The 19,186-nt window shown below is 54.7% G+C and overlaps 1 protein-coding gene across 1 annotated transcript in view; it reads right to left on the minus strand.

Moving 5' to 3' along the window:
• Positions 1–1,630: 1,630 nt before the first annotated feature.
• Cacng2 (calcium voltage-gated channel auxiliary subunit gamma 2) overlaps positions 1,631–19,186 on the minus strand; it is a 107,733-nt gene continuing 90,177 nt past the window's right edge. Inside the window, exons 2-4 of the mRNA XM_076853275.1 lie at positions 17,873–17,956; positions 3,187–3,327; positions 1,631–2,166 (exon numbers count right to left, since the gene is read on the minus strand). Of these exons, the coding sequence (XP_076709390.1) occupies positions 1,631–2,166; positions 3,187–3,327; positions 17,873–17,956 (761 nt within the window). The remainder of the gene's footprint in view (positions 2,167–3,186; positions 3,328–17,872; positions 17,957–19,186) is intronic.

Genomic DNA, 19,186 nt, shown 5'->3' on the forward strand with positions numbered 1-19,186 from the left:
GGAGGGTGTGGTCTGAGTGTGTGTCCCTGTGCACAGGGGCTGTGCCAGGCTTAGTCAACTGGACTGGATGGGTGTGTGAGGAGGTGTGGGGTGGGGCCTCCTTCTCTCCCACATTAGCAGCACTTCCTGGTGGAAGGAAGAGATCTTTCAGCAAACTCCCTGCCGCTCACTGGGGCCTTTCTCCTCCTCCCGTGGCTTTAAGCCCAGCTCACATCTCACACAACAGTTTTGTATTTTTAATGGATTTGTATATTTGTTTTCTGTTTTGTCTTTACAAGTTCCCTGCTAAATTTTAAGTCCCCCACCCACCCCATTTTTGTTTTCACAGTTTAAAGCTGGAAAAGAATTAAAAGAAAAATACTATCTGATTTTCTTGCAAGTAAATCCACTTATTATATATTTACATTTATTTATAGTCTGTGGTTTTTTTATTAAAAAAAAATCACCACTTGTTTTTCCTTTTTCTTTTGTAAAAAGAAACCTTTTTGCAGTGTCACTGTTGGACCCGCTGGGCCCCAAGGGGGCGCCAGTGAGTCTAAGGACCCCCAAGGGTCAAAGAGCCCCTTTCCCAGGGGTCTGGAGGCCTATGAGTTGGGGGTTCACTATCGCCCCAGGGTCACGGGGTGGCCCTGAGGGGAGGGGCGAGGAGGGAGAGCTGCTTTATATCCCCGGGGGGTGGGTGTCTCCTGACCCCAATGACAGGAGCTTGGGGGTGGTGACCCCAAAAGGCTCACCCTGAGGGTTCCGGGGTTCCGGTGTCTCGGTAGGAGGCAGCCGTCCCTTCTCTTTCCCTTTCCTCGAGGCTAGAAGTCATCACAGTGGGTTAAGGACCATTAAGGACTGGGAACCTGGGGCTGGGCGAGCCCCTAGCGCACCCCCTCCAGGCACCTAACGGACAGGAGGGACCAAGGGCTCTGGTCACCTGGAGGCCTACAATTGCCCCATCAGTGCTGGGCGGAGCCGGCTCTTGAGCCACTGAGCATTCCCAGCGTCCCCAGGGCACACTCCCAGGGGCTCCAGGGACCTGGCAGTGACCACAGGTTCCCCTGGCCCCTGGGGGCCCCTGAGTCTCCACCCCGCACTCTCCTAGGGAGGCAGGGCCCGCTGGGGTTAAAGGGAACTGAATACTTTTGATTTTTTAAATTCTCCCACAGTTAAAAAGAAAAAGAAGGTAACAAAAACCCCTAATAAATACAAAGGGCATTCCTTTTCCTTCCGCTCCTCTCTCTGTCTCTCTCTCTCTCTCTCTCTTTTTGCTTTAATGTTATCTTGGTTCCCTTTTATTTTTTCATTTAAATTGGTTTTTATTAAATGTTAAAATAATGGTACATGGGAAATCATGCATTTTCTTTTAAATTTATTTCTAGTTTTAATTGTTTATCCCTCGCGCTTTAGTTTAAAGTTTGTCTTTCCTCTTTTATATTTTTCCCGCATTGCCTGTTTTGCTTCTTTGTTCCTCTTGTATTTTGTTCTTTTTTTTTTTTTTTTTAATTTACTTGCTATTTTTTCTCTTTTTTTGTTTTGTTTTGTTTGTTTCGTGTTTTTTGCTCGCCGAGGTCTCCCGGGGCCCTCCCCGCCCGCGGGCCCCTCCTGCCGCCCGCCCGCCCGCCTGCCCGTCCCGTCCAGCCCTTCACACGGGCGTGGTCCGGCGGTTGGCTGTGTTGGAGTGGAGAGAGTCCTTGTTCTCCTTCTGGATACAGTTGTGGACCTGGAGGAAGCTGTTGTCCCTGTCCGAGTTGTAGGTGGCGGTGGGCGTGGTGGCGGCCTTCAGGGGGTCCCGGCTGAGGGTGTACATGGAGATCTCCGTGGACGGCAGGGTGTTGAAGCCCTTGACGCCCACGGGCGAGGCGTCCCTGGAGTGCGAGGGCTCGGTGGAGCGCGAGCTGGAGCGGCTGCGGCGCTGGTAGCGGTAGCGGTAGCTGGGGATGCGGGTGATGGCCGAGGCCTGGAGGTAGTCCGTGGCGCGGGCCGTGGCCCGCAGCTGTTTGTGGCGGTCGATGAACATGTGCACCGCCAGCACCCCGACCATCTCGGCGATGATAAAGGACAGGGCCCCGAAGTAGAAGGACCAGCCGTAGGAGTAACTATTCTTTTTGGAGTCGCTCTTGGAGGGGTCCCCGGCATTGGCAGATATGTACACTATGATGCCGATGATGTTACTAAGACCTGCGGGCACCAGGGGTGGGCAGGGGGACCAGAGAGGATGGGTTAGTTCTGGAGGATGTGGGCCACCGGGCAGGATCACAGGGCAGGGACAGCTGGGTAGCCTTCCCTTTCAGTGATGCACAGGTGGATGGGTAGAGAGGGACACTGGCGAACTTCACCTTAATATTGTACCATCTAGAGGGGAAGGACGGAGAGACAGACACGTGGAAAGAGTGGAGAGGAGAGAGGTGCTGGTCATCGGATCGGGAATAACAATAGATGCTGTTTATTGAGCAGCCTTCTCTGCTTAGTGCTTGGTGAACAGTTTACAGATGAGGAGACAGAGAGGTTAAGCCACTTGCTCAAGGCAGCACAGGGATTCGAAGCTGGTATAACAGGAGATTGACTGGCTCTGGGAACCATTGCTTGCATTCAAAGCCTTTGGCAAGTGAAGCTTTGTCTCAGTTTCCCCCTCTGTAAACTGGGGGTGATAGCAGACCCGAGCCCTGAGGGGCCGTGGGGAGGGTTACATAAAGGAACACTCCTGGGACATGGTAAATGCTCCTCAGATGTTAGTCAGTTCTACTACGTGGCTCATGACATGCTCCTTTTCTGGCCTCTGAGGTGAGTGTGACTGGTTAGAAGTCGGATTTGGGGACCTGCCTGCTACCACCTGGCTGGGACCGTGAGGGCTGGTCCTCCCTTCCCTTCTAGGCTGGAGCTGGGCATCACATGGATGGCCTTTTCAGTTTGCTGGTACTGGAGGGCAGAGGACAGGTGGGGACAGGCCCAGTACTTGAGAGGGCCCAGGATTTGAGTTGGAAAGTGGTGGGAGGACGATGGCCTCTGGGCCAAGGGAGGGGGTGTTCCTGTGGGACTCCGAGGGGCTGGAGGTGGTGCCCAGCCGGGCCTTCCCCTGAGCGAGGCCTCGAGGTGCCCTGCCCTCTCAGTGCCTCTGCCAGGTCCTCCCATCCCGGGCTGGGGGGTCCTCTCCCCTCCATTGGGCCCAGGCTCCCGCCTGCCTGGCTCGGTGGCCATTACCTGCAGACACGAAGAAGATGCCGGCGCTGAGGATGATGTTGTGCCGGGTCTTGTAGAACTCGCTGGCTGCGATGCAGAGGCCACCCATGAAGAGCAGGATCACGCTCAGGATTGGGAAGATGCTGGAGGCCCTCACAGCCCCTGCGGAACAGGAGGGTCATGGGGGGAGAAAGGCCAGGCTGTGAGTCTGGGGACTGTGGGGAGCCGTGGGAGGGCGGTCACACCAGGGAGTGGGAAGGAGAGTGAGTGCTGGCCAGTCCCCAGGGGTTCCTCGCTGCCTCCAGGACCAGACATAGGCCCTGTGTGAGGTGGCCGCCGCCTGCCCCCAGCTGCATGCTCCAGGTCCCCATGGCGTCGCGTGCTGCCGACTTCTCATAGGCCAAGCTTTCTTACTGGAACGTCTCTCCTGGTCTTTATTTTGTGAACTTCTATCCATCCCCCAAAACCCAGCTCCAAGTCCCTCCTCCATGAAGCCTTCCCTGACTTCCTTAGGCCAAGTCATTAGTCTTTTCCTCTGTGCTCTGGGGCACGTGGGCACACTGAGGGGCAGTGAGGTATGGTTAGGTGAACCATGTGGCTGGGTCTGGAATCTGGCTGAGGCACTTGCCAGCCTTGTGTAAGTGAGGGAGCTGGCCTCTTGTGCCTCAGTTTTCTTGTCTATAAAACAGTGATGATAAGAGCACTGGCCTCCTGACTTGGTTGTGAAGATTAAATGAGCTGATTCAGGTAATTCGTTTATGAGAGAAAGTCCCTGGGAAAACAGTGACAGTTGTAACCATAACCACTGACGCCCCGCCCTCAGCCACAGGCCTCACAAAGCGACCACCCTGGCTTGTTTTCCCAGTACTTTTCTGTCCACCCAAGGGCATAGCAGGCTCTCAGAAAAAGCTGGTCAAGTGAATAAAGGTGGGATGGTCCAGAAAGAGGAGGAAACAGACACATTTCAAGAAAAGAGGAAGTAAAACCCCAAATGCAAATCCTTGGGGATAAGGTAAGAAGGAAGGGCTAGTAGACAGGATGGGGAAGAAAAGGATATTTAGTTCTGTGTTTATTTTGAGGTGCTGGGGTTGAGCCAGGGGTTTTCTCAGGCTCAGCAGGCCCTCCACCATTGAGCTGCACCCCAGCCCCTAAAGAATATTTCAATAAAAAGGGAGAAACGACAGAGGGCAAAGGCCACAGCTCCCGTGGGAAGAGGACAGTGGCTGGTGGCCAGGTTGGGGTGCCCTGGCAGGACCAATGTCTGACCGAGGGCCAGAGTGTGGGGACCTGGTGTCTCTGCAAAATCATCTATCTATCTATCTATCTATATATTATCCATATTCAAATAGGCAGTGAGGGACCTCAGGATGGTGGCTGACTCTCTGTCCCGGGGCTGTGGCCAGGCAGGGCAGAGCCGATCCCAGCCCACCCGAGGCTACGGTGTGGGGGAAGGATCTGCTTCAGATGCCTCAGTGGCTTCCATGGCTTCTGGGGACACTGAGTCATGTTAGGCATAGGGCTCTTGGTCAAGCCCAGGCCACAGTGACACTTCCCCCATCCCCTCTGTGGGTGGCAAAATGACCAAGAGGGATCCGTGAAAGACCACATCTATCTAGACTGATGATGGACGGACTTCCTCCCTCCCTCCCTCCCTCCATACTGAAATTGAACCGAGAGGCGCTCCACCACTGAGCTGCATCCCCAGCCCTTTTTATTTTTAATTTTGAGCCAGGGTCTTGCTCAGTTGCTGAGGCTGGCCTCAAACTTGCCATTCTCCTGCCTTAGCCTCCTGAGGAGCTGGGATGACAGGCGTGTGCCACCACGCCCAGCCTATCCAGACTTTTCAAAGATGGCTTGAGGTAGTTTTCTGTGACACGTGCTGTGAAGACCCTCCATCCCCTCCCTTCTGTCTACAGTGAAATCTACGCTGCTCACTACTGCTAATGGTGAGAGAGAGAGAGCGAGAGAGAGAGAGAGAGTGTGTGTGTGTGTGTCTGTGTGTCTGTGTGTTGAGGGGGGAGACTTGAAAGAGGGTGGAGCTCTGTACCCAGATCTGCATAGGGCAGAACCCAGCAGCACCTGTGGAAGCAAGTGTGAGGCCAGGTGCCTGTGGATCAGTTTTGGTGCCTGCAGGGGCGTGGTTGCTCGCACCCCAGGTCCTAGTGAGATGGTCTGTCCTGCAGGTCATTTCTAAGTGTGCTCTGTCCCCAGCCTGATCCCCAGCACAAGCACCCCCGCACCCCACACAGGCAGAGATGCGCTCACCTTTACGAGCATGTGGCGATGGCAGGAGAAGAGGTGGAATATTTGTTAAGCACCCGTTCTATGTGGGGTCTTGAGCAGTCACCAAACACATATTCTGTATTTTCATCTTATAACAACCCTCAGAATGTGTTTTTTGTCCCAATGTGAGATGACAAAACTGAGGTTCAGAGAGGTGAAGTAACTTGTCCGAGACTACCCAGCCAGTGAGATTGGATTCCAAGCTAGATGACCTCTGTGCTCTCCCTGTATGACTTCTAAGGAACCTGGAAAAGGTGCTGAAGGGTCTGGAGAGCCATGTTTTGATCTTAGTTGTGCTGCTCAGTTGCTGTGTGGCTAAGGCAGGTACCTCACCCTCTCTGTTTTTCTCATATGTGAGATGTGGTGTGAATGATTAGGTGATTTCCAATGGTTCTCCTCTCTGCATGTGGATATGACTTCTGGCTGGGAAGAAGAAAGAGGAGGACAAAGAGGAGGACATGGCATGACTTCTGAGGGGCAGCAGTGCCTGCTCAGATGAGCAGGGCAGAGGGAGGCCAGAGCCCTGCAGGAAAGCAGACTCTTCCTGCCCGTGGTGGGCCTGTGTCTGGCAGGCTGGACGGCACTGGGAGTGCAGAGGACCTCGCAGCAGCCCAGACCGACCTTTCCAGCTCAGCTGCTTCTGCTGTGGGATCCAGAGGTCCCAATTGGGCCCTCCTGCCAACAGAGGAGGGAGCCGGGGTGCTGCCTGTGTGTATGCATGGGTGTGTGCATGTGTGTGCGTGTGTGTGCGTGTGTGTGTGTGTGCAGTGAGGGCACAGATGTGTGGGTAAAGATGGAGGGAGGCAGAGGGAGAAGGTTGTGTTGCAGCCAGCAGAGGACAATGTAGAGGACACGGACCTGCTTTGGGAGGCAGGAAGCTAGCTCTAAATAGTGGCGGCCAACAGGGAATACGGAAGAGCCAGCCAGGCCAGCCTCTCTCAGAGAGGCCTCTTCACCAGGAAAGAGGAGGCCGGAGCAGCCAGTAAACAGCACCATGCCCAGGGCTCAGACCTGGGGACCTCTGTGTGGAGGAGCCTCTCGAGCCAGGTCTTTCTGCTTGGGGAGTGTCACACCTGAGTTTAAACCCTGGCTTTTCACTCACTGGGTGACCCTCGGACAAGGGTCTTTACCTGTCTGAGCTTCAGTTTCCCATCCTGTAAAATGGCAATAGTGGGAATAATAGTATCCAGCTCCAGGCAGCGCTGGAGAGCCGCGCCCCGCGAGCGCAGTCTGTGGACCAGCAGCATCTGCGTCCCTGCGGGGCTGGGGAAATGCAGATCCCAGGTCTGGTGGGTATCAGGGACTGAACCCAGAGGTATATAACCATGGAGCTGCACCCCAGCCATTTAAATTTTTTTTTTTTTTAAATTTACAGTCTGCTAAGTTGCTCAGGACCTTGCTAAGTTGCTGAGGCTGGCTTTGAACTCGCAATCCTCCTGCCTTAGCCTCCCGAGCTGCTGGTATTTCAGGCATGTGCCACCATGCCCCACAGAATCTGTTTTCAGGATATGCTCATGACAAGGTTTGTACATGCATAAAAGTGCGAGAGATGCCTTTGTAAGGATCAAACCGGGAAATACTGGGACCATGAACAACGCTGGAGGTAGACAGAGACAGGCAACAATTTTGATTATTTCTCAGGCTCCTCCAAATATCACTCCCCCACAAATTCCCAAGGAGCTCTGTGTGACACTCCCCTGTGTATTTGGTACAGAGAATTAGTGTATTCCAGGGACTTTTAAGCACTGTACGTACATCAACTCGCTCGTTCTTGTTACAGCCCTGTGAAATAAGTCCTTCAATCGCATCCATTATACAGAGATTAAAACTGAGGCAAGAGAGCCTTTTATCCAGGGTTTGTGAACTCAGGTCCGTGTCTGATCACAGTGCTCTGCTGTCTTTAGCAATCCTGAGCTCCTGTGGGATCAGGGAGGGCTTCCCCGAGGCAGAGATGTTGGAGCTGAGAGATGACCATGCTGGGCCCAGGGGGCGCCAGGCTATGGGCAGAGCCAGGCGAGTCTGGGAGGTGTCAGGAGGTGGCTTAAGGTCTGTGGGTGGAGAATGGAGAGAGAAGAGGTGGCCGCAGGGATGACTTCTGGATCTTGGACTTGCAAGCTGGAGGATAAAGCCGTTTTTGAGACTAGAGAGCTTCAGGCCAGGAGTAGGGGGAGGTGGGGGGCAGCTTGGCACATGGGAGTTGGAGATGCTCTGGGGATGTACCCATGGAGTGTGGAGAGGCACTGAGTGTCGGGGGTGGGCACAGAGCTGTGGTCTGGGCTGAGGCTGGACATTGGGACTCAGGGGCACACAAGTGAGCCCTGAAGGCTTGCCCAGGGAGGAGCGGGTTAGGCCCGAGGCTTAGGAAGCCCCCTATTTGGTGACTGGCTCAGGAAGACTGAGGACAAGTCATGTAGTGTCCCTTGGCCTCCTCTTCCTTTTCTGCAAAATGGGGGTGAAAATCTTAACCCGGGTTTTCCTTATGGGGTTGTAGTGTTTAAATAAGAACGAGGAAGTTTTGAGAGTGTAGAATGTTGGTAAACTGGGATTTATGATTCTCTGTGTTGGGGGCCAAAATGAGGAGTAGGCAGAGTGCCTAGGAAGGAAGGAAGTGACCTCTTGCCCTTTGAAAGGGGTGGCCAGGGCCACACATTCCTTGCTGATCCTGTTCTTGTCCAGTTCCATTGGCAAATCATGGGATCTGTGTCCCAGGAGGCTCAGGCTGTGACACTGCTCTTCAGGGTGGGCACAGTTGGTACACGTCTACACCACAGGGACGAGGCCACCCTGTTCTTGCTCTCTGTCTGGCAGAGGAGGTGGATGTGGCCAGTGGGGTGGGCATGGGGAGGTCAGCAGACCTGGGTCGGGATGGCTCTCCGTGCGACAGGAGGTGTGCTCCCCCCTCTCTGGCCTCCGGTCTTCACTCCAGGGGGGCTGGCCGAGGGGATCTCTAGGGCCCTGTTCATTGGGTGGTCCTGTGTCCTCAGACCAGTGCTCCAGAACGACCTGCGTCTCACCCCACCCTGAGCTCCCGGCCTCACGGGAGGGAGGTCCCACGTCCTGGGCACCGTGTTCTGCTCTTTATGTCTGTTGTTCCATTTGGGATTTGATCCATTCCAATGGGACAGAATCGCAGATGGGCTGGGCGGGAGGAGCTTTCTAGACTGTTGGGCTTCGCACCCTCCCTTCAGTCCTGCTCTGCTGGATGGTGTAGCCACACTGTGTGTGTGTGTGTGTGTGTATGTGTGTGTGTGTGTGTGTGTGAGAGAGAGAGAGAGAGAGAGAGAGAGAGACAGGGAGAGGGAGAGGGAGAGAGGGAGAGGGAGAGGGAGAGGGAAGGAAAAGAAAGGAGAGGAGAGGGAGGGAGAGAGAGGGAGGCGGTCCTCAGGGACACGACAGGGCTCCTGGGAGAGGGCTGACTTCGTGTGCGCGAGGCCCTGGGTTCCATCCCCAGCACCACAAAAACCAAAAACCAAAAGGAAGACTGAGGTGATTGCCAGGATCCTGGGCTCAGAGATGGACTGCTGGGGTGGGGTCCTGGCCCCCCACTGATTGTGTGGCCTCTGTGACTCACCTTTCCCATCTGCATAAGGGGGACACAGGCCATCTGAACCTCAGAGGGCAGTGGTGAGATTGAAGTCAGATGGTGTCTCAGGCATGGGGCTGGGCACAGGTCAAGGGCCTGCCAGCCTTTGTGGCTCTGCTGCTGTGTATGGAAAGTGCCTGGCTTTGGGAGCGCCCGCTGTGCAGGGTGCCCAATGCTCGCCGTTCCCTGCTGTCTGCGGTGACGGGCTCAGGAGGGAGCCACCCGAGCGCCCTTCCCAGCCGTACTGCCTGGGCCAGTGCCTCAGTTTCCCCTCTGCTGTTTGAAAGTCATGAGCGCGGCCAGCTCCTGGCCTCCTGTGGGGAGGGACAGTTAACAGCTGAGCCGCTAGGACGGGCCTGGCCCCTGAGGAGCCCAGGAGGTGTCCCTTATCAGGACAGCAGAGCTTGGTGTCGCTGTGTGTCTTCAAGGACACGTTTCCACTCATCCCTGAACCCAGCGGAGTGGCAGCGACCAGCCAGTGGTAAGCAGACGGCAGGGCCAGCACCTGAGGCCGGGAGGGCAGGAAGCGGCGCCTTCTGGGGAATGTTCTGCTCTGTTCTGTGGCTGCACCAGCGCAGAGGACGCCTCCTCACTGGGACGTGGTATTTGCTGCTGCCCTGGTTCTGAGAGGGAGGGGAGCCCTCTGGGTGGCCCAGGGAGGGCAGCACCTGGTGTGTTCTCCCAGCCAACTCCCTGGCCTGAGCTGGGGATGGCTCTGCCCTGGATGGGGTTGGGGGAGGACACTCTATTTGTAGACTGTCCTCGAGCTGTTCACGGTCCAGTGGGGAGAAGAATCCATAACAGAAACCAAGATAAAACAGGGCTACAGAGTGGTCACCTCCCCGCCTATCCAGCCTTGCCCTACATTCCTGGACTCAGAGCGGGACAGCGCGGTCCTCCATCCTCCCAGCCAACTTCTGGACACTCCAGGGTTCTCTTTCTCTTGCACCCCTCTAGGCTGTGAGTGAATCCTGCTGCTGCACCGTCAGAGCATCCTAAATCTGGCCCCTTCTCAAATCAGTCTCTGGACTGGTCTCCCTGCTGCCCAGGCCCTGTGGTCAGGTCTCCAGCAGACGCCAGAGTGACACTGCTAGCCTGGATGTCAGACCCCATCTGTCCTCTGCTCAGAACCCTGTGGGGACTTCCTACCTCAGGGAGACCAGGCTGTCCCCAGCCTTGTCACACCTCACACTACTGTCCCCCACCTGCAATGCCCTGCCCTCTGCCCCTCGCCCTGTCGGGTCTCTGCCACTTTTGCCGGGAGGACCTGGCTGCCCCCATCCTGGTGCCCCTGTCCTTTCCCGCCTGCTCCTCGCCCCACGGGCTCCTTGCCATTACACACGCAGCACCAGGTGAGGACAATGGTGACGCCTGCTGAGAGCTGGTTCCCTAACCTGCGACCTGGGAGGATAACCTGATTGCTGCCTCCCAGGCCAGGGCCTTAACTAGGAGGTGGTGGGGCTGGATCCGAGTCCTCCAGTCTCTGATGGGTGGCTAGGTTCTGTGGGTTCACCCCAGGAGCCCCCAGACAGGTGGCAGCCGGCCACGACCTCTCTCCCTCACAGGTGTCTCTGTGGCTTCCCCAGGGAGCACCTGTTGCGTTGGTTGCCTGTCCTTGTTGCCAGTTGGTCTGTGAGTCCCTGAGAAGGGGCGGCTCCAGGGTAATTAGTGTCTCCCTCCTGGGGGCCTGGGGTGGGCTGGGGGATAGACTGTGTCCTCCCCCCCTCCTGCCATCTGCTCACTTCTTTTTCTGGAGAAAATGTGACCCAAGTGTGTGACCTGCAGAACAGGCCTGTGTGGTGGCTCTGTGTGTGGTCCCTTGGGAGGGAGTACGGCCCCTACCAACCCTCTAGCTACAGGCTCTGAAGGCGGTGGGGTGGAGGCCAAGCCCACCCTGCCCTCTGCACTGCGCATGGTTTGGACCTGGAGTGTCCCCAGGGCTCATGTGCTGAAGTCTGGTCTCTAGTTGGTGGCGGCATTGGGAGGGGGAGCCTGCAGGGAAGAGGCAGTCACTGGGCCTGTGCTTGGAGGGGTGTATTTATCCCCACTCTCCCTGGCTGCCCAGCTGCCCTGAGGTGAGAGTTTTACTCTCCCACATGGTCCCTGCCAGGATGCCCTGCCCCACCCCAAGCCCACAGTGATGGGGCCGGCGACCACGGCCTGAAGCTTTTACATCATGAACCAAAATACATCTTTCCTCCTTTGAGGTGATTTTCTCAGGCACTTTGTCATAGAGATGGAAAGTTGATCAACACAAATGGCCACAAGGCAGTGGATTTGGGGGTCTAGCATACAGTAGATGCTTAATATATGGCTGTGGAAAGGAACAGAATTCCTCTGAACCTTCCCCCTACTCCAAATCACATTAGGACAGTTAAAAAAAACCACATGCGACATACGGCAACCTATGTACACACGCGCAGACACGTGAAAACACACCTGGGGCGGACAGACACATGGACAGGCAGGGACAGAAAGCAGAGCAGCACAGACTCCTCAGAGACATGCCTGCTGGCGTGAAGGCGCTCCTGGTCCCCACTGTCTCTGCTCCTTAAGCCTTGGTGAATGAGGGAAGGGCCGTGACAGGCACAGCCCTGGGAGGGGACAAGGTGTGGTCACCGTCCCTTTCTAGGTGGGCAGCAGTAGATGGAGACCCCACCAGCCACACCTGTGTTGGGCTCCAGTCTCGGGGCCTCAGGGTGGTGACCAGGGGATGCTGTGGCTGTTCTCCTTGCCCTAGGACCCTATGTGGGACTCCTGCATTGGGGGACGCGGAGGGGAGCTCACTCCTTCCCTCATCCATGGGATTCAAGCTGGGGACCTTCCTTCTAGGTCCTCCAGGATGCACCGTGCAGTGCCTGAGGCTCGAGAGCAAGTGAGCCCCCCTTTCTTTGCCACCCCGGGTGCCCGCCGGGTTCTCTTTCCTGCCATCTGCCCCACCTCCCCAGTCCCACTGGGGAAACAAGAAGGGCAAGGTCATCAGGACACTGCACGCATGGGTATGCCTGCTTGGCCTCCTCCTCTTCCTGGCCTCTAAGTCTTGGCATCCTAGGGCTCAGTGTGTGGCCTCCTCTGTTCTCCCGGTGACACTCCCTTGATGGGTCTGTGGCATCTCTGGCTTTAAATGGCACCTGTGTGCTGACAACTTGTAAGTCCAGATCTCTGGCTGGGACCTCCCCTGTGAGCCCCAGATGCAGCCTGCCCTGAGGGCCTGACGCCTCCCTGGACTGTCTCCACGCCCCTCTCCCTTGAGGTGGCCGGAACACAGTTCCAGTCTCCACCTGAGGCACCCAAGGGCACTTCCTGGGAGTCATCCTTGACTCTGCCCTTGCCCTTGGCCCACACACCAGGCTTCTGGAAGTCCTGATCACAGGCCCCCCACAGGGCTTCCAGCATCTGTCCCCTGCCATCCGTCACTGCTACCACCTGGGTCTACCCTTTCAGGGTCTCGTCTGGGTTATGGCCACAGCAGGCTCCTGTCTGCTTCTACCTTCATCCTATTGCAGTGTCTTCTGAATGCAGCAACCAGCGCCCTGCTCAAGTGAGATGGGTCCCTCCTCGGAGGAACCTCTACTTCTTTGTTACAGCCTGTGGGGTCCCCAGGGCCTCTCTGCACTTGTTCTTCTTCCTGCTAACACCTGGGAAAGGCTCACTCACTTCACTCTTGTCTTAGGACCTCCCTTGGTCCTGTCCCTCAAGCATTTCAGGCCCGCATCTGCACCCTTGTTCCTTCTGCCTGGAACATTCCGCCCCCCTCATCTACCTGGCTCACTCCCCTACCTCCTTCAGATCTTTGCTCAAACTTTCTCGACCCCACTTCCACGCAGAATTCTGCACACCTCCCCTGCCTGACTCTCGACGGTCACTCCTCACAGTCTAACATACTATATGATGAACTTGGTCATTTCATTCGTTGTAGACTGACATGTCTGGAGGACAGGCTTTGTTATTGTCCTCAGCCAGAAGAGGGCCTGACATGCAGGAGGCCACTCCATGAGGAAAGTGCTATGGCAGGAAGAGGCTGTGCCCTTCACAGACGCCAGACTTCATCAGAAGTTGAAGGGCCCTGGGTCTGCACTCCTGGCCTGACTTGACCTGGTTCATTTGTTTTGTCCATTTCTTTTTCTTTTAACAGAGCTTGGGACTACCCCAGAGGCCAGCAACGGGGGCCACAGGCATGTCACACCTCTGCTTCTCTGGGAGGAGAAGCTCCGGAGACATTGGGGAACATGGGAAATGGGCCCGACTCCCCTCGGAAGCTGTGCACGGACTGAGCCCAGCTCTTGGGGAGAGAGAAGATGGCCTGATGGCTCCTCCCTATCCTGAAACCCACACCTTTGTGCACAGCCACAGAATTCAACATCTTGGGGGGAATGAATGTCATGTCCTTCGAGATTTCTCTCTGGCTGTCCTACGTACAAACGTCAGCGTCCTCTCTGCCCCTGCTCCATCTCACCAGAGCCTTTAGCACCACCTGAGAAGTTTTATGTTTGCTGATTTATTTATTTTCTGTCTCCTTGCATTTGAGTGTGTACTTGATCTACTTTGTGGCTCCTCAATCCTGGGCATCTAGAACAGCGCCTGATGCATGGTGCAGGCTCAGTGAGCATGTGGCGGGTGAATGAAAGAACACAGGCCTGGGAAACTGGGAAAATCACAATTTTGTTTTTAAAACTACAAATATTCTGCTTCTAGTGGACTTTCAAACTTGAGGTCACACACAGAGGGCAGGGGCAGGAGGAGCGGGTATGCAGATCCTGTGCCAGGCCCTTGACCTTCTTTCTCATGATGATGCTATTTGGTGGGTGATGTCCCACTTTTTCCAGTCAGGGAGACTAGGTTCAGAGAGGGGGGCAGCAGCTCAGGGCTGGGCTCACTCTACTTAGGACGCTGGGCCTCAAGGAGCCAAGGGGTCCTAGGAGCCACAGCACATTTGGCAAGGCCTAATGTCCCATGCCTGCACACCTCAGGCCTTGGGCCATTTCAGAGGGTGATAGCCCCCAGGGCATGGGGGTTGGGGGGGTTGGAATTTTTGCAGATCACTCTGAAGGTCATCCCTGACCTTGGTAGCAGCAGGAGCTCTAGCGGCCTTTCTGAGCCCACCCACCAGCTTGCAGCCCCTCTGAGTCAGAGGCAGGCTGCTCAAAGGTGGAGCTGTGGGCAGACAGGGTCTCTCTGTTGAAATCCTTTCCACTGTACTGGGTCCCTGCCTTCCTGGCCCCTGTCCTCCTCCCAGTCCTCTACTGTCTTCTGGAACCCAATGCACTGCCCTCTGCCAGCAGTTCCTTGCCTACCACCTACCCTGACTGGTGGCCATCCCCGCTCCCGCCAGCTTTGCCTGGGCTCACCATTGCCATGGCCAGCGTCTGGTCCACGCCACCTTTGCCTCTTGCTCAGACCACTGAACAGCACTCCAGCCTCCCTGAGGGTTCAGTTGCTCTTATCACCCCCTCCTCCAGGGCGCCAGACTGCGCTTGCTACATCAACACCTAGAAGGGGGTCTGATTTTGTCCCCAGGCCCTCGAGTGCCTGGGCTGTGCTCCGACCAGCCTGGCTCCTCTCTGGCCGCAGATGGGGTGCATGGCTCCTCTCTAAGGCCTCTGCCCCTGCCTTCCTCCAGCACTCCTTCCCCAAAGTCCTTTTACCTCACCCTCTTTCTTTATTCAGGGAAGCAGTCTTGGCCGCCTTGTCTAGGTGAGCCACCTCGGGAGAGCTGTGCCTGCACTTCGCCTACTGTGTCTCTGCCTTGGGAATGCAACATTCCGGGAGGCACCAGCTTGCTTTTTTGGTTTACCCTGGGATCCCCAGTACTGACAATGGTGTCAGCACATAGTAACTTCTTGCTGAATACCTTGTGAGTAGGTGAATAAATGAGTGAATCTTTTGGGGTCTAACTCTCAGCTCTGGTGACATCTTCTTAGAGAGCCCTTTTAGAAAGACCTCTTCCGAGAGAGTTGAGGGGCAGGCTCCCTCTAATTCCTGTGTGAAACATAATTAGATCCAAGGATCTGTTTCCAGAAGGTTATGGCTCAGGGGCAGTGGCTGCTTCTGTCCCTTTGGCGGCCTCCGGCAGGGCAGGTGTACTGTGCCCCTGGGTTTGACACACCTGAACACAGGGCTGACTCAGGCTCCGCCCACCTCTAGGAGCAGCCCCACCCACATCCTTGCCAAACCCCACCCACCTCGGGAGAAACCCCGCCTACCTCTGGGCCATCTGCTTCTTCCTCTGGAAGCCCCTGTTATCTGCATTGTATGCATGGCATTTGACCTTGACTTACTTATTCACTCAAACATTTACTTCCTTGCTCAGCAACAAAGTGCTTTATTGGGCCCCAGTTCCTTGCTGGGCTCTGTGCTCAGAGTCTTAGGGGGTGATGAACTGGAGCCAGCAATACTGCAGCCAAATGTGGAATGGAGTCACATGCAGGGGAAGCCCACAGACGGGCTTCCAAATCAAAGTGGGGGGTCAGATAGGGTCTGCATAAACAGCGGGATCGGGGTTCTCCTGGAAAAATGATGCCATTCTTCCCTCTTCTCTTGCCAATCAGGTTAGAGTTTTGGAGAATGATAGGAACTTTCGGCTTTAAAATTTAAACAATTTAAAAAATTGTTGCCGGGCTCGGTGGTGCATGTCTGTAATCCCAGCGACTTGGGAGGCTGAGGCAGGAGGATCAGGAGGATCGAAAGTTCAGTCAGCCTCAGCAACTTAGCGAGACCCTAAGCAACTTGGCAAGATCCTGTCTCAGAATAAAAAATAAAAAGGGCTGGGGATGCAGCTCAGTGGTTAAGCACTTCTGGGTTCAATCTCTGGTACCCCCCCACCAAAAAAAATCATTTTTGTCATCTAGTCCAACACCAGCATATTATAGATCAGGTGTCAGCAAACTGTCAAACACAGGCTGCTGCCCATCGTTGTAAATAAAGTTCAGCTGGAACATGCCATGCTCATTTGCTTCTGTGTTGCCTATGGCTGCTTTTGCCAGAGCTGAGTGATTGAGTGATGGGGAGGTGACTGTGTGACTTGGAAAGTCAGGCATGTTTGCTGTGTGGTCCTTTACAGAAAAAGTATGCTGACCCCTGTTATAAATGCTCAAGAAGTATTGTTGAGCTAAGTCCAATGGGACCTTGGGGATCCCACCTGGCTAATGAGAGTGCAGTCTATATACCCAGATAAACCAAACTCGAAGCTCTTCTCTCTTTAGCACTAAGGAAACTGAGGCATAGAGCTGGCCGGAATTGCTATGGAAGATTCCTGCATCTTTATTTTTCTTTTAATAAAAAGCATTTATTGAGCACCTACTAGATTCCAGGGTTGGTTCTAAGTGCTGTAATGAATGAGACAAATTTCCTACCTCAAGGTACTTCCTGGTGAACAGAGTGTCACAGGGTACTATGCTCCACCAGGTGAGGCTGGGTCCAGCACTGTGGCTCTGGCCCTGGGTCACCTCTACATCTTTGCCAGGCTGTGTCTCCTAGTCGAGCTGTTTCTGAGGATCTTCCCTGTTGGTTCTGCTCTTCCTGGGCCAGGGACTGTCTTTTTTTTTGTCCATCTCCGTCTCCTCATTACTGAGCACTGGGTCTGGCGTAGAGCAGGTGCTCAATCCACATTTACTACCCCCCCCCCCCTGGGGCTCCTCTGCTAAGATCAGGCTTGGCAAGAGCTCCAGAGGTGTAACAGGTAACAATGACCAAGTGGCCCTTTTGGGACTTCCATTTAAGGATACTGTCTTGAGGGAATTCAGAAAAGGAAGTGGCGAGTGTGGTATGAGGTTTTCTTTTTCCCCTTTAAAAAAATAAAATCCATAAATCTCCAGGTGTTCCCTTCCTCCCTCTCCCCAGCTTCCTGGCTGACAGTGTTCCAATGAAACCCGATTCCAGGCTCACCTGTGAGCTGGGCTTGATGCGAGGAGTCATTATTGAAAGAGACAGGGCCGATCCACATTATCAAATGCTTCCTGCATTTTTCATAAAAGGGATCCGAGGGGGAAGGTCACCACTCTGCTGTGGGGGAGGGGAGGAGGCCAGGCCTGGGAGGCAGAGGCAGGTCACTCTGGGGGAGGACACCAAACCTCAGAGCTGGTGTGAGAGCCTCTGGCTCTGCCATCCCAGGTCTCAAGGACCCTCAGCTCCTCTCTGGGAAATCCCTTTCTCGGGGAGTTGGCAGCCTTGTTAGTTTTAGCTGATGCTTGAAGCTTTGGAGGCCCCTTGGGGCCTCAAAATGCTTTCTCTTGATAATATGTCTCAGGTGGATTTAAGATCACAGCTGTTACATCAGGATTTAACTTTGATTTGTCTTGCGGGGGAAGAAAAAAATGTCTCTCTTTTGCTTTTTTTTTTTTTTTGTAGAAGTTCCAATCTGGCACGATCTGATTTCCGCATTCAATTATGCAAGAAATATTTACTGAATTCTTAATGTGCGCATTGCACTGGGCTGAGACTATAAAGGTGGACAAGAAGGGAGGGTCCCTCCTCCTGGGGACCTGGGGGATTGTTGCTCACATAAAGGAACCTACAGCTTGATAAAGTGCTTGCTCTGGGAACCCCTGGGGAGAGGCCCAGGGGAACTTCCTAGTGAAGGTGGTGTTTCCCTTGAGACCTGGAGATTATTGAGTAGGAGTTTGCCAGACAAAGAAGGGGAGGGAAGGGTGTTGTGGGCACAGGGAACAGCATGCACAAAGCTTTGCCCTCCTAAAAGCTGGAAAGGAGCCAGGTGCAGATCTTTTTTTTTTTTTTTTTTTGCTTTCTGCTGTAACCAGGGCCTCTAGATAGACCTTTGGCTCTCTGACGGCTCAAAGCACAGGACCACCACCTGGAGGGAGATTGAAAAATCGTGTGACTCACGGAGGAAATATTCTGCTGTGTCAGCTTCGTAATCTGCATCCTCTGGGAAGTGATCGATCTGCTTGCACAGGCCTTTGAAGTTCCCTGCAAAGCAAGGGGAAGGAGCTCATGAGAACGGAGTGTGCGGGCTCAGCCCCTGCCCCTTCCGACTTCTTGCTCTTCTGAAGCTCACCCAAGCCTCCCCCTCCCCCCAAGGAAGGTATCGCTGCTTTGTCTTTTTGGACATCGGCCTGGTGGATCAAAACACACTCACCCGCAGCTCTGTGGAGAGGATCTAAAGCTAAACTTCAAAACCCTGCCTTCCATCCCTGGTCCCTGCGATGCAGTTTCTGAGGATTAGCTGGAGCTTGGCAGTGGTGGGGGCCTTGATTCTGGGCTGGGGACTGTGCTGGGGATGCTGCTGGTTGCTTAGTGGCCTGACTTGATGTCCTGGCTCGGCGGGGAGTCAGCCTGCATTTTGTATGTGAGAAGGCCGCGCATGCAGACAGCTCTCCAAAGAAGGCAGAGCCCAGAGTGAGGTGGAGACATTCCCTTGGCCCTTCCCGGGAGCTTCGAGCACATTCCCATCTGTAATTATGTGAAATTCACCCTGGGCCCCAGCAGCTCTGAGGCATCCAGGGGTTGAGGCCCCACTGGGGGCTGGGCTCCCCTCACCTTCTTAAACTACAGCTCATTTTGGCTCTGCCAGAGGCCTCTAAAGAGGAATGTTGCCACTCCATTTTCCAGATGTAAAGGTTGAGGCTCAGGGACGCTCCCTGATCTGAATAAGTACTTGTGTCCAGAAGAAGCTGCAATCAGGGTCCAAACAAAGGTCTTTTGACTCTAAATATTTCCATGGTGATTGCTGAGCAGTTGAGAACCTGCCCAGGGCCAAACTCCAAGGCAAGGCCCCAGCGGGCTCTCATCAGGGTTCGCTGAGTGAATCAGCAAACCATTGAAGCAACCGTCATACGAATCAACGAATAGAATCCAATTTATAATCACCAGAGTGTCAGCTTCCGGACAGCAGGAGCTTTGGCCTGCTGCATGTGTGTGGTCTCTCAGCATCAGCGGGGGCCACTAATGCCTGTTAATGTCCTCTGAATGAGAAAAGAACGGACCGTGCTGGGGTGGATGGCCATGGCCAGATGCAGGCTCAGTGGTCCAACTGTCTGGTCAAGCCCAGCTTCCTGGACCTGACTGTTTTCTTGACTGAAGGTACACACAGGGCTCGGAACCATGCCTGGGGCATTTATCCATTCCTGGGGACACAGGTGTGAGAGAGCAACAAACTTTAACTGTTCAGCCACTGAGGAGGGTCTCCTATGACAGGAG

This window comes from Callospermophilus lateralis, chromosome 4 (assembly GCF_048772815.1).
Source record: "Callospermophilus lateralis isolate mCalLat2 chromosome 4, mCalLat2.hap1, whole genome shotgun sequence".
In the NCBI taxonomy this organism is placed as follows: domain Eukaryota; kingdom Metazoa; phylum Chordata; class Mammalia; order Rodentia; family Sciuridae; genus Callospermophilus; species Callospermophilus lateralis.